We start from the raw sequence: 13720 nt of genomic DNA, 5'->3' as shown, positions 1-13720 counted from the left end.
TCTAATATTGATACTTGTAACTTTTTTCCCTATGACAATCAGTATCTGCTAATGTTAAAGACCTTTAAATGCCACACTTCAATGGAATGTTTTATGAACTGTCCCCACTGATATAGATTAGCTTATTGTACTGAACTGACATCCTTTACAAAACTGAGGCACTGATTTCTGGCTAATTCAGGTTGATTAGGAGTTGTTATTTTTAATATATTGAAGTCAGCATCTTAGAATCAGAATATATTTATGAATTTAAGATGCAGCATTTATGAACCAGAATACCTGCCAGCTACTTAATAAATCTTTTAACATTTGAACCAGTTTCTTAACTTTCTGCCCTTCTTTCTTTTTTATCTGTATTATAACGAGGTTGTTTTTATTATTTTTGACAATAACTGATAACTTAGTTTTTGTGATATAAACATAGAGTTGATTGTTTAATGAAGCATTTATGATATTTCTTACTTTTGATCTGGTTATTTCAGTAGTTTCTTGATTTAGTGTATTTTTATAGCATAGAAACCACTTGTTTTAGTGCAACATTTTAGAAAGAAGTTGTTGGGTGAGTTCTTTGAGAGTTGTCCTGTATATTCTTTTTGGAATAAAGAAGGTCTGATTTTTACCACTTTGGGGGGACACATTTTTTGTGTGTTGTTGTTTTTTTTTCTTTTGTTTTCTTTCTATAAGAAGTACATGTTACTTCGATAAGTTAAAACGTTACCATGCCTAAAAATGCAAAATTGAACTTCATAAGAACTACACCAGAGGTTTTTAAAATAACATCAATTTTTATTGTTCTGAAATGAAGCGCACTGATAGAATAACCTGCCTGCCCTCACTGAACAAGAATCCTTATCACATCCTGAGTGTGGTATAAAGGAGGATAAAAGTTCTTTTATTATTTTTTTTATTTTTAAAGATTTATTTGTTTATGCATACAAGAACTGGAGTACGGGCCAGAGGGTGTGGGGGGTGAGAGGACAGGCAGAACAGACAGATCAACTGAAATATACTGCTGAGGAGAGCAGCAGGGAGAGAGAGAGGTCTGCTGTACCATGTGGGTCACCTCCCTAGCTGGGGATTGAACTCATGCTGCAGCAGTTGCCAACAGCTTCATAACAGGGCCTAACCCCTGTGCCACCAGGGAGGCCCTAAAAGTTATCTTTTATAAAATGATAAGTATTGCAACACCTATGCATTTGGTGGGGTTGGGGGTCTAAACAGAGGACATGGCAATGCCATGGAACCTCTCACCAGTGCAGCCCCTGCTCATGTAGACCCAGCATTGCACGGGCACCTGATATCCTGAAACAGGGGCCACTTGCTCCTGACAGTGGGCTGGGCCAAACTTAAGTTCTTGGCAGTTGTGTTCCTAGATGATTGGTGACTTGAAAATTGCAAAATACATGGGAGTGGGAAGCAGATGTTGGACATAGTGGAGTGTCGGCAGTGTGAGGTGTTCCTTAGGCCAGACTGCAGCCGCCGCTTAGGTTATAGTGTTGGGAACCTAGGGTGAATGCCCAAGTTCTCCAACAGCATGGAAAATACAGGTCATCTAAATCACTTCAGTCTGCAATGAATGATAGTCCTTAATTATGAAGTGACTGTTACTATACTTATAACTTTCTTTTTTTTTAAAGGTTTATTTATTTATGCATACAGAATTGGGGTATAGGCCAGAGGTGGAGAGGCAGTGAGAGGGCTTGCCAGAGACAAAGTGGAGAGCAGAACAGGCAAACTGACATAGTACACTGCGAGCAGTGGGCAAGACAGAAGTCTGCTGTGACGCGTGGATCACCTCCCTAGCTGGGGATCAAACTTGTGCTGAAGCAGCTGAAGTTAGCTTCATAGGTTGTGCCACCATGGTGGGCCCCTTGTAACTTTCTTAAGTTTATTTAAAGTTAAAATAAAACCTAACTGGTGATAAAACCTAACTAGAAAGAACAAAATCTTCTCCACTAGTTTATATGCTGGGTTAGCTCTGTTCATTTGTATCCTAAATAAGAAAATTATAATAAAGCTGTGATTAATGCAAGTGCTCATACAGTGTAAAGTCATTTTTTGTAATTAAGTTGTTATTCTTTCATAACTGTGGTTTAGTTTTGTGTGAGTAGTAACTTTATCAGGCTAAAAATAGCCCCTAAAGTGTTGCTTAAATTTAATAACTTAATAAGGCAACTATGTTGCCTGATTATTTTCTTTTTTGCTTCAATTAGTAGAACACACTTCATGTTTATAGGTTGGTTGAGAAGGTGAGGACTATCAGTCTGATCTCATCTACCTTGTCCCAAAGTTAGCAGGTTTAAGTGAACACTTGCAGTGTCTCAGTGCAGTGCAGGGCCTGGGGTTGGAGAGGCTGACCTGGGCAGGTGCCAGCAGGGTCCAGTTGTCTTGGTCGCTGTTTGTTAAGGGCTTCCCAGCCCCTTCCCACCATCATGCAGGTTTCAGGTGACTTCTGGTGTGTTCAGTGATGGCACCAGTGTGAAGTAATCACTTGGGTGGTGTATTGAGTGCCCACTACTTCCTCAGCCTAGTGTCTTTGGTGCTGGATAGAGGGGGGCTGTGTTGGTGCTGGATAGAGGGGTGGCCATAGTGGGACACAGATATGTCACAAAAGTAAATAGAGTGAGCTCCTTTGGGGTTGTGTGAATGCTGTGAGGGAAGATGCAGAAGCCTGTGGGAAAGCACCGGTCTCTTGGGATGGTTTGGGGACTGAAGAAGTAACATTGCAGGATAGGAAGAAGCAGCCATGGTTAAGGCTAGGGGACAGAACTTTCCATGTAGGTCCCCTGATGAAGATGGCTATGACATATTCAGGGAGCTCACAGGATAGCAAGGCTGATGCCTGTTCTATGAGGGACAGAGAGGGATGGGGTGGAGCTGGAAGTATGTGGGAGCCAGGTAACCAGGGCCTAGGGTGGGACAGGCTGATCTGAGCAGGTGCCAGCAGGGTCCAGTTGTCTTGGTGGCTGTGTGTCAGTGCCAGCTTGGTGCTCTGTGTGTGCCCTGGAGTAGGCTAACCTCTGCAGAACTCCTCTCCTGCTATCTTTGGCTTTACCTGGCTCAGCGTGCTAACTGCTTTTGGGGGTCAGGATGGACCAGGACCTGAGTGGCTAGGGAGCTGCTGGAGGCAGTTCCTTGGGTTTTCAGTCTCTCTCTTTTTAAAGATTTATTTACTTATGCATACAGAACTGGGGTACAGGTCAGAGGTACAGGGGGTGGATGAGAGGATTCACTAGAGACAGTGTGGGGAGTAGAATAGGCAGGTCAATGAAGTATACTGCTGAGGGGAGCTGCTGGGAGGCCAGGAGAGGTCTGTCACACCATGTGGGTCACCTCCTTGGCCAGGTATTGAACTCGTGCTGCAGTGGCTGCGATAGCTTCATAGTGTTGTGCTTTAATCCATTGCACCACCAGGGTGGGCCCTTAGTCTATCTCAGTCCACTTGAGCGGGCAATATCTCACTGCAAAAAGTGTCTTTTACTTAAGGAACAAGTAAAAATTAGGGGCTAAGTTCTCAGGATACCAATTTCTTTCTTGTTTTATGACGTGGGGTTCTTTTTCTGGGTTCAAGTCAGTGTTTAAGAATATTCCTTAAGGAAGAGGCATGAGCTCCAAACTCAGGAGCTGTAATGTGCTCTTGGTTCTGATTAGTCAGAAAGGACACAGGTGACATCCAGCTAAGATGCCTTTGAAAAACCAGACTTGGGATCCAAGTGCAGTGGGTTAAACCAGCCCACGAAGCTGTCAGCAGGCACTGCATCATGAGTTCAATTCCTGGCCAGTGAGGTGATTCACATGGCACAGCAGACCTCTCCTGACCTGTACACTGCTCCCCTCAGCAGCATACTTGTCAGTCTGCCTGTTCTGCTCTCCACTTTGTCTCTGGTGAATCCTCTCAACTCCTCACACATCTGGCCTGTACCCCAGTTCTTGTATGTATAAATAAATGTTAAAAAAAAAAGAAAAACAGACTTGCATGGATCACCAGATTACCCAGACTTACCTTACAGTGAGAAAAGGACCTCTACACCTATGCACTTGTAGTTTTGCACTAAACGTAGTTTTCTACTTATTTAATTCAGCTTACAGATTATTATTGAACATACATTTTAAAAAGGGCATTTTCTCATTGGAATGTTTCTGTGATACATGGTGAAAAATTATTCTTTTTAAAGATTTATTTATGCATATAAGAACTGGGGTACAGGCCACAGATGTGGAGGTGAGAGGTTTCAGAGTGGGGAGCAGAACAGGCAGATTGAAATACACTGCTGAGGAGAGCAGTGGGCGGGTCAGGAGAGGGTCTGCTACACTATGTGTATCACTTCCTTGGCCTGTAATTGAACTCATGTTGCAGTAGCTGCGGATCACTTCATAGTGCTGTGCTTTAACCCATTGCATCACCAGGGAGGGCCTGAAAAATTATTTTTAACCATCTTTTATAGTGGCTACAGTTATTCAGTTTGGTGGAAAAACAATGTCAAGAACAAATCGTCGCCCAGCAGGAACAGTTCCACAACCAAGTTCAAGTGAGTTGTCATTTATCCCATGTGGCACTGGGAGGCCCCTATATTGATTCTTTATATTTAAGATTTGCTGAAGAACCAGTTCATACTTTTTTGGGGAAGATTTATTTATTTATGCATACAGAACTGGGGCACCCCAGTACCCAGGCCAGAGGTTTAGGGGCAGTGAGAGGATTCACCAGAGACAGAGTAGGGAGCCGAACAGGCAGTTTGACGAAGTACACTGTTGAAGGGAGCAGTGTGCAAGACACGAGAGGTCTGCTGCACCATGTGGGTCAGCTCCCTGGCCAGGGATTGAACTTGTGCTGAAGTGGCTGAGGCTAGCTTTGTCGTGCTGCCCTTGAACCCACTGCACCACTATGGAGGGCCCCCCGTTCATACTTTTCATAAGTTTTGTTTGTAAAGAAAAGATATCTTTAGTGTTAAAAAGTGTGGGGCTGCAGTGGCAGGGGCAGCACTAGATAGCTTCCTAGTGCTGAGACTTAACCCACTGTGCCATGAGGGAGGCCCTCCAGTATTTTCACGTTTATAAAAATGTGATATTTAATCTGTTTACTTACCAACATCTGTCACTTTATTTTCAGCATATACAGGAGGAGATCAGAAATATAGTCAAGTTACAGACCAGCAATGCTTTCTGGGCTTCCTTTGATAGTTCTTTAAACAGACAAGTATTTTCAGAAAGTCCAATGGGTTTTTTTTCTGAAAACAGCAAGAGAAATGAATCTGTCATCAGCTACCCTAAGTCCAGAGAACCTGAAATGCAGCAAGAAACCTCTACATCCCAGCCAGACTGCAGCGTGGACAGCAGCTCCTTGAGCAGCGGGTATGGTACCTTCAGTGTCTCCGAGTTAAACACCTGCAAGTCTGAGGACCATAAGGAGTACATGGAGCACAGAGAATGTGTCCCGGGATCACATGGGACCCTGGCATTGCAGGTCCAGCCACTCCCGGAGGCCGCCAAAGCCAAGAATTGTCACTTGCAGGCTACCGATGGTTTGTGCACATCTTTAAAGGAAGATACTTCCATTTTCCATGGTGAATTTCAACATACTTCTCTTGGTGAAAAGATTTCTGAAGTATACAGTGGAAAAACAAGCAGGTGAGTAGTCTCACCATCATTTGAAGGCAAGTTTTACTTGTTTATTGCACTTTGAATCCAACAAGTAAAGCTTCTAGAAGGACTGCAGGAAAATGAGATGTGCTTAATGTTATGAGAATCAAAGTTTTTTATTTGCTGCCTGAGGAAAGTTGAAACAAAAGACCAAGCTGTATACTAGTGATTCTTCTTCCAGTGCTCTGAGACTTCTCAACCCTCAAGGTGGGAGACCTGATTGGAAAGTGCCTTTTCTGTTCCCTAGTTCTTGCAAAAATTCAGGGCACAGGATTGTATCCACAGTGGATTTTTGTCAACACATGCCCATGTGATTTGAAACCAAAAATTATATATAAACATGCACAGTTTTATGTTTCTGATGTGTCTGAAGAGACTGTATTAGTTTAATGATGTCTGGATGGGCCCAGAAAACTTCTTAATAAAGGAGACTGAAGTTGAACATTTACAAAGCACATCATCTATCAGAATCTTACAACTCATCTTGAATGTGTATTTCTGAAGTGTCATCTGAAGGAAGTGGCTCGGCTGTAGCGCACAGGGTGGCCCTCAGTGATGTTGGTCCTTGGGCTCTCCATGGGAGCCGCGAAGTGGGCTGTTTGTTCAGGCCACACTGTGCTTTTAACGGGCTCTTTTTCTTTACCTTTGGGAACAGAAATTTGGAAAATGAAATTTAGGTGAACTAATAAAAATCCATTAGAAAAGCAATTCAGAGCATTTTCCACCAGCACAGCGACTCCTAGTGTTTAGTTTTATGTGAGCAGTTGACCTCTAAAAAGTAATTTGGTTTTCTCTTTTTGAATAGTAAATCTGTGACATCATGGGCTGAAAAGCTGAAGCAGAACCAACCAAAGAGCGTACACACAGAAGATTCAAAACCAACACGTGAGGGCGAGCAGGCCAGGAAATTACCCACAGGGAAGGTAAGCGACGGCCGGCTCAGTGGCTGCTGCCAGTTGACAGCTCTTTTTGGTGTCTTAAGGTTTTGGAAACAATGATTTTCTCTAAGAAATGAGGGATAAAAGACTATCAAAAGGAAGCATTTTTTTTATAACGCCCTCCTCCTCCTTCCCCACCTTCTTCCCTGCCACCCTCCCCTCCACCCTTTCCAGTGATCCTAGGCTTCCTAAGGTCCCCATCATTTGAAGCTTTGTCCTGTCAAGGATGGGGTACCCTTGTTTAGTGTGTGTAGCCTCAGCAAGGCATCAGAACATGTTTTCTCTGATCTGGGCAGACAGGTGAAGCAGGAGTCCTGACCCTCGGTGGCTTTTTCAGGCTCTCATTGAGCTTTTTACATCATTTGGAGTGTGGCAACCACTGGCAGGCCTCCCAGCCCCCAGCGAATCTTCACTCTGTCTGGGCTCTCTGGCGTTGTCTTGTGGCCTCTGCTTGTGGCCTTTCTCTCTGCTTCTGCTGTGCACTTCTGTGCTGTTCCTGCCCCTTCTCCTCCTGGCGACCCCAGGACACCACCCTTACACACCCAGCCTCTCTGCCCAGGTGTGCCCATGTACGCACACCCACACCCTATTCCAGGTGCCACTGTCAGGCACACATGCAAGAACGTAGGTGTGGGTTTCAGATGCCGATGGTGGGAGGCGGAAAATCCTGACAATTTTCACTTACCCTGTAGTGTGACAGCATGAGGGCACTGGGAGCCAGGGAATCAGGCTGTTTTTTCTGTGGCCTTACACTGGCAGAAAGGAAGAGTGTTTTCATGTGCACTAGTTTCTTTTCTTTTTTTATTTTACGATTTATTTATGTATGCATTCAGAACTGGGGTGCAGACCAGAGTTGCAGGGGCAGTGAAAGAGGATTTTCTAGAGACAGAGTGGGAGCAGAACAGGCAGATAGTCGAAGTATACTGCTAAGGGGAGCAGTGGGTAAGACAGGAGAGGGCTGCTGCAGCATGTGGATCACCTCCAGGGCCGAGGATTGAACTCGCACTGAAGTGGCTGCAGCTAGTTTGCAGTGCTGTATCCTAACCCATTGCACCACCAGGGAAGGCCTCTTTTCTGTTTTTACTTTGAATAAAAATCAGCTTAGTGGGGACTTGTCCTCCTCTGGTAAACTCGGTTTTGTGGCCTAGACATGGGTAGACACTGGTTTACTTGTTCTTTTGTGTGCTGTAATGCAGTTCTCCCCAAACCGTGCTGCTTGTCAGAGTCAGAGAAGGAGGTCCAAGAGCACCTGATAGTGACCGCAAGGGTCTATCCTCAGCCCTGAGGGTGCTGTCTGCACTGGGGAACTTCAAAAGCTTTAAGAGTTCTCATGTGCTACAAACTTGGGAGCCTTTGCCCATTTGCCCTCCTCCAGTTTTGAGAATCTGACCAGTTGATCAGGTGTACCACCAAGATGTGCCTCCCTCTCAAAGTGCGGAGAGCAGTGGCAGGGCTGTGAGGAGGGATGATTCCCTAAGAGTTTTCCTTTTCTCGTTTGCTGGACGTTATTATTTTTCCTTTATTTTATAATAGGTGAATGTTATTTTTGGTATTTGGGGAGATCATTGTTACTTCTGAATCTTAAGTCATTTTTCAAGTAATGGTGTTAGTGAAGTAAAGCAACACACCTGAGTCATTTCTTCTATAGACTTGATTCAAATTCTAGAGCCTCCCTGGTGGACCATGTGGGGATGCCACTGCGGCATCCCCAGCCAGGGAGTTGACCCACATGGCACAGCAGACCTCTCTTGTCTTACCCACTGCTCCCCACAGCTGTGTTTTTCAGTGGATCTGCCTGTTCTGTTCCCCATTCTGTCTCTGATGAGTCCTCAGCCCCTTCATCGCTGGCCTATACCCCAGTTTTTGTATTGCATACATAAATAAATCTTTTTTTTAAAAGGAATTAAAAAAAAAAACCATTGAATCAAATTCTGTGGATTCACAAAAGTTGGAATTTTCCTCTTTGTTTTATGCTTCCTCTTCTGCCATTGTTTTTCTCAGTTTTAGTAGAGCCCAGGGAATCTTGATGATCTGAATTCTCTTGGAATTCAATTCAATTTGCGTTTATATGATGCTTCTCTTTTTGGGTACTAGCTATTTTGTAGCAGTTCTTGAAATCCATATTGTTGAACATAAGGATTTTCCTTCTTTGTATCCTTGGTCCTTTTTCTTAGACAGACTTAGCCTGGCCCCAGCCTCTCAAAGTATTTAGCTGGGCTAAGGGATTGTTCTCTACAGTTATGAAACTCAGTGCTGGGCTTTGCCTTTCACAAGGTCTGTCCTGTCATTTCTCATTAAAAGCTGGTCCTATTTTCTTCAGCTGATGCCTTGTTTGCTCAGAAGAAAGGCTGCTCATAGGTGGCCTGTGAGGTGGACCCCAGCCCTTTCAGCCCCTCCATTCTGTGTTGGCAGAATGCACTAACCTTTGCACGTTAAAATTATAAAGAAAAGGACACATATGCTACTTGGGGTATTTCTTTGCTTTCTGCAGGCCTCCTCTTCTGGTCTGTTCAGTATTGAGCCTTGGCAGCATTTCAACAGATAGGAGTTTTAGCACAGATGAAAGATGGCCTGGGTTTTCTCACTTGATGAGAAAGCAGCTAAGCAGTATCCTAGAAGGTTGAGGGGTACCCACTTTCTCTGTCAGGAGGCATGCTTTCAGGTGCTTCTCTTGTAGTGGTGGTTAACAAATTAAACTTAAGTATTTAAGCAGGAATTAAAAGTTTGATGATGACAAGAAAATTCTAATAAAAACAGTCTTCATATATCTGCTTGGGAACAGTGAGAGTGCCAGAGATAAGTGACAGAGACTAGCTCAGACTTTTTATTAGAATTGCTGGTAAGAAAGAGAACAAAACAGAAAAATAACAAGACTATTTCTAAGATCCTATGATTGGTTACCAGAGTGAATAGGGAGACAGGGTTGGAGGGGGAACAGCAACAGTATGGGGGTGTTTGCAAGGAGGGGTGAAGCGGCACTTCCACACTCAAATAGTTTTATAAATTAGTGGCAAATCAACAAAACTTAGTTCCTGTTAACTATTGATTTGTGGTTTTCAGAGTTAATTATTATTATTATTATTATTATTACTTAAAGATTTATTTATTTGTGCATACAGAACTGGGGTACAGGCCAGAGGCTCAGGGGTGGTGGGAGGCTTCACCAGAGACAGAGTGGGGAGCAGAACAGGCAGATCGACGAAGTACACTGCTGAGGGGAGCAGCGGGCAGGTCAGGAGAGGTCTGCCGCGCCATGTGGTCACCTCCAGGGCAGGCGGGAATCGAACTCATGAGGAAGCAGCTTTAGATTCTCAGTGCTGTGCCTTAACCCGCTGCGCCACCAGGGAGGGCCAATTTTTATTATTTTTTTAAAAAGATTTAAAATTTTTATATATGCATATAAGAACTGGGGTGTTGGCGAGAGGTGGGGTGGGGGGTGACAGGATTCACCAGAGGCAGATTGAGGAGCAGAACAGGCAGATCTGCTGAAACATACAACTGAGGGGAGCAGTGGGCTGGTCAGGAGAGGTCTTCTGCACCATGTGGGTCACCTCCCTGCCTGGGGATCCAAATCAGGCTGCAGTGACTGCAGATGGTTTGATAGTGCTGAGGCTTTAACCCTTGCACCACCAGGGAGGCCTAATTTTTATTGATTTTTTTTTTAAGATTTATTTATATAGAGCTGGGGTACAGGCGAGAGGTACAGGGGAGGTGAAAAGATTCACCAGAAACAGAGTGGGGAGCAGAACAGGTAGATCATTGAAGTACACTGCTGAGGGGAACAGCAAGTGAGACGGGAGAGGTTTGCTGCACGATGTGGATTACCTCCGGGCCCAGGGATCAAACTCACACTGAAGCAGTTGCGGCTCACGTGCAGTGCTGCACTTTAACGTGCTGTGCCACCAGGGAGGGCCCTTTTATTGTGTTTTTAATAATAAAATAATTATAGTTTTTATAGTAATTTCTATACTAAATGACTTTCATTCCAAGCACCTCAGATTTCTTTTGAGTCCATTTTCATTCTGAACTCATTAACACCTGCTCTCAGTTTTCTCCTTCTAGCTTCAAAATAAATTTCTATGTATCACACAGGAAAGTCCTTCACTATTGATTGCTATCATGTTGCCTTCTCATTTTGGGGGCTTGAGGGGAACCCAGGCTTGCTTTCCTGTGAACCCTGGAGGCTTCTCAGTACCTGGCTCCATAGCTTCTCCCAGTTCTTGGGCAGCAGCTGTATCTGGGAGTTTCAGCTGTTGGCTGATGGTTTTCTCTTTTGAATTGTAGTCTGTTTTCACTGTTGCTGCTGGTCCACATGCTTTTTACCTTGGTAAGCCAGAGGGAAGCCCACAGTCTTGGACGTCTGATTCAGGAGCAGGTATGGTATGTGCGTGCTGTGATTTGATACTATTCTTCTTTTTTTTAAAGATTTATTTATGCATACAGAACTGGGGTATAGGCCAGAGGTGCAGAAGTGGCGAGAGGATTCACCAGAGACAGAGTGGGGAGCAGGACAGGCAGACTGGCTAAGTACACTGCTGAGGGGTCAGTGGGTGAGACAGGAGAGGTCTGCTGTGTCATGTGGGTCATACTTAACTCCCCCTCCAGCCCCTCTGCTGGGTATCGAACTTACACTGAAGCAATTGCGACTAGTTTCCCTGTACTGTGCTTTAACCTGTTGTGCCACCAGGAGGGCCTAGGTACTATCTTCTTAGTTTTGTTTTTTTTTTAATTATTTATTTATGCATACAGAACTGGGGTACAGGCCAGAGGTGCAGGAGCGGTGAAAGACTTCACCAGAGACAGAGTGGGGGGCAGAACAGGAAGATTGGCGAAGTACACTGCTGAGGGGAGCAGCAGGTGGGTCAGGAGAGGTCTGCCGCGCCATGTGGTCACCTCCGGGGCAGGCGGGAATTGAACTTATGCGGAAGGGGCTTTAGCTTCTGAGTGCAGTGCTTTAACCCGCTGCGCCACCAGGAAAGGTCCATTCTTCTAGTTTTCTTTTAATAACAGCTATCTGCATTTCTCATGGCTGATAGTTACAATTTACTGGAAGGGCTTTGCACATGTGCTGTGTGTGGTGTTCCTGTGGCTAATTCCTTCCTTAGCTGACAAGTTCCATAAAGATGAAAAGAAGTGCTTTTGTGCTTATTTCAAACAGCTGCAAAAATTGCCTCACCATTTTTCATGCTCCAGAAAGAATTAAGAGATTCAAACCCTCACGATCACTCTTGACTCTGTGGTGAGCTTATTTCAATCCTGAATTCTTTACCTAGTGACTTCTTCCCTCCACATTCCCGCACACAGCTGACCAGGGTTAGTCTGGCTTTATGGAACTTCCCAGAACCTCCCTGCCAACCCTGTCCACCTTCACACTGTCACCCTCCCAATGTTCCCATCACCTCCTGGTGCCATTTGGTTCCTGCAACCTTGACAACCTCCGTACCCCCCTGCAACCTTCTATCTGCTCTCAGGAGTGGCCAAGCCTGATCTTTTTTAAAGGTAAGTCAGACCAGTAACTGCTGCTCCATGCCCTGTGGAGGTTCTCCCCAGAATGTCTAGAGAAGCACATGCTGCAGGACAGAACCCAGGCAGCTTCGAGAAAGGGACAGCCCTTTCTCTGTTTCAGCAGGAGGCTGTTTGCTCAGACATGTTCTCATTTTATATCTTTTGCACTGGAGCACTCCTCTCCTCATTGCGGGGCAACCCTCTCATTTATTGGTAAGGTGGCAACTCCTTAATTGGTACCCACAGATTGAGCCCTGATTGCCCCCTGCATACAGCTACATGTTCTCTTTTACTTGGTTTTTACCTTTTATCACCTTCTAAAGTACTACCTACTAAAATGCTTATCACCTTCTAAAGTACTACCTACTAAAATGTGTGTTTTGTAAAATACTGCACAAACTACCATGTGATTACCCACTGTGTGTGTCTCACTACTGCCCATCCCCCCTACGGTAAATGCTCATTAAATATTTTTGATTTATCAAGTTCTTTTTTTTCTTTATTACTCTGACCTAGTCATAAAGACATGGTCATCCTTTAAAAATTATTTTACTTGCACTAATTTATCTTCACCTTCAATAAGATAGTATTTCAGTTGTAAATACAGGGTCATTGAGTCAGGACTCATAGTAAGGGGTTTATGTGAGTCATTTATCAGAAGACATCCCATGTCCAGATAGCCAAAAATGAGTTCTTTCCCAAATGTGATTTTCTTTAGGTAAGTTTTTCTCGAAGGCACTTTTTTCTGTTTCCTTACTCTAGTCTCCTCTGGCGGTGTGTCCACACTAGGACTGACCTACTGGGCAAAGGAAAAGAGCCACATGCGTCCCTGTCTGCCCCGGACATTAGAGGAGGCTTCTGTGCCACCTTCCGAGGAGCTCTCTGCGAGCCAGGTAGTTTAGATCATGTGTGAGTATGGGAGAGCGAGTGTTACACAGTGGTAGTTAGAGACTCCATTGCTAATTTTGTATTTTTCAAATTGTGACACACTGACAAATACAGGGGCTTTGCATCATGCTATCTGGTTTCAAACTCAGTCACTGCCTTTGTGATCTTAGCAAAGTTACTTTAAAATGAAATTCAAAATGCCTGGATCGTGTTTTCTGAAATTAAGTGCTTATTATTTTGGATATGGTAGTAGGTCTCCAGATGAACTTTGTCCCTATTCCTGGTGTTGGTTTTTCCTCCTATTATCCTGAGGAATGTAAATATTTTGTTTACTTCAGAACAAAGAAATGAAGCTCACCAGTCTGTCCTTCAGTGTCCATATCTCACTTGTATGTTTTCATCAGGTGATGAGAGTGAAGTTGGGAAAATAGGGGTCCAGTCAGAGTAACTAGGGGAACCACATGTGACCTGAGTGACAGACAGGACAAGAGGCAGCCAAGGTCCTGGCAAGTATCAGAATCCAGGGACAGGGGAGCCACCTTCAGTCCCTGGATTTTGGGGCAAAAAAGAAGATACATAAAGAGAAAGGAAATGGGGCTGTCAGGGCTGAGGGCCAGTGGCTTTGCGGTGGCCATGCTGCCTGGCTCCAGGGTCAGGACGTGATGCTAATTTTCTTTAAATTGGCTCTTGAATGCCATCAATTTTTTTTTTTTAATTTTATAACAGTTTATTTTTACATCATTTTGTAC

The 13720-nt window shown here is 44.3% G+C and overlaps 1 protein-coding gene across 3 annotated transcripts in view; it reads left to right on the top strand.

Moving 5' to 3' along the window:
• MPHOSPH9 (M-phase phosphoprotein 9) overlaps window positions 1-13720 on the top strand; it is a 50724-nt gene that overhangs the window by 6184 nt on the left and 30820 nt on the right. For all 3 annotated transcript variants that reach the window (XM_012731169.1, XM_012731168.1, XM_012731167.1), the window contains exons 3-7: window positions 4446-4529; window positions 5111-5628; window positions 6446-6563; window positions 10863-10953; window positions 12846-12976. In XM_012731169.1, coding sequence (XP_012586623.1) covers window positions 4446-4529; window positions 5111-5628; window positions 6446-6563; window positions 10863-10953; window positions 12846-12976 — 942 coding nt within the window. The remainder of the gene's footprint in view (window positions 1-4445; window positions 4530-5110; window positions 5629-6445; window positions 6564-10862; window positions 10954-12845; window positions 12977-13720) is intronic.

This window comes from Condylura cristata, unplaced genomic scaffold (genome assembly GCF_000260355.1).
Source record: "Condylura cristata isolate star-nosed mole 26May11 unplaced genomic scaffold, ConCri1.0 scaffold00029, whole genome shotgun sequence".
NCBI classification, from domain to species: Eukaryota; Metazoa; Chordata; class Mammalia; order Eulipotyphla; family Talpidae; genus Condylura; species Condylura cristata.
This window is presented reverse-complemented; position numbering and strand designations above follow the sequence as displayed.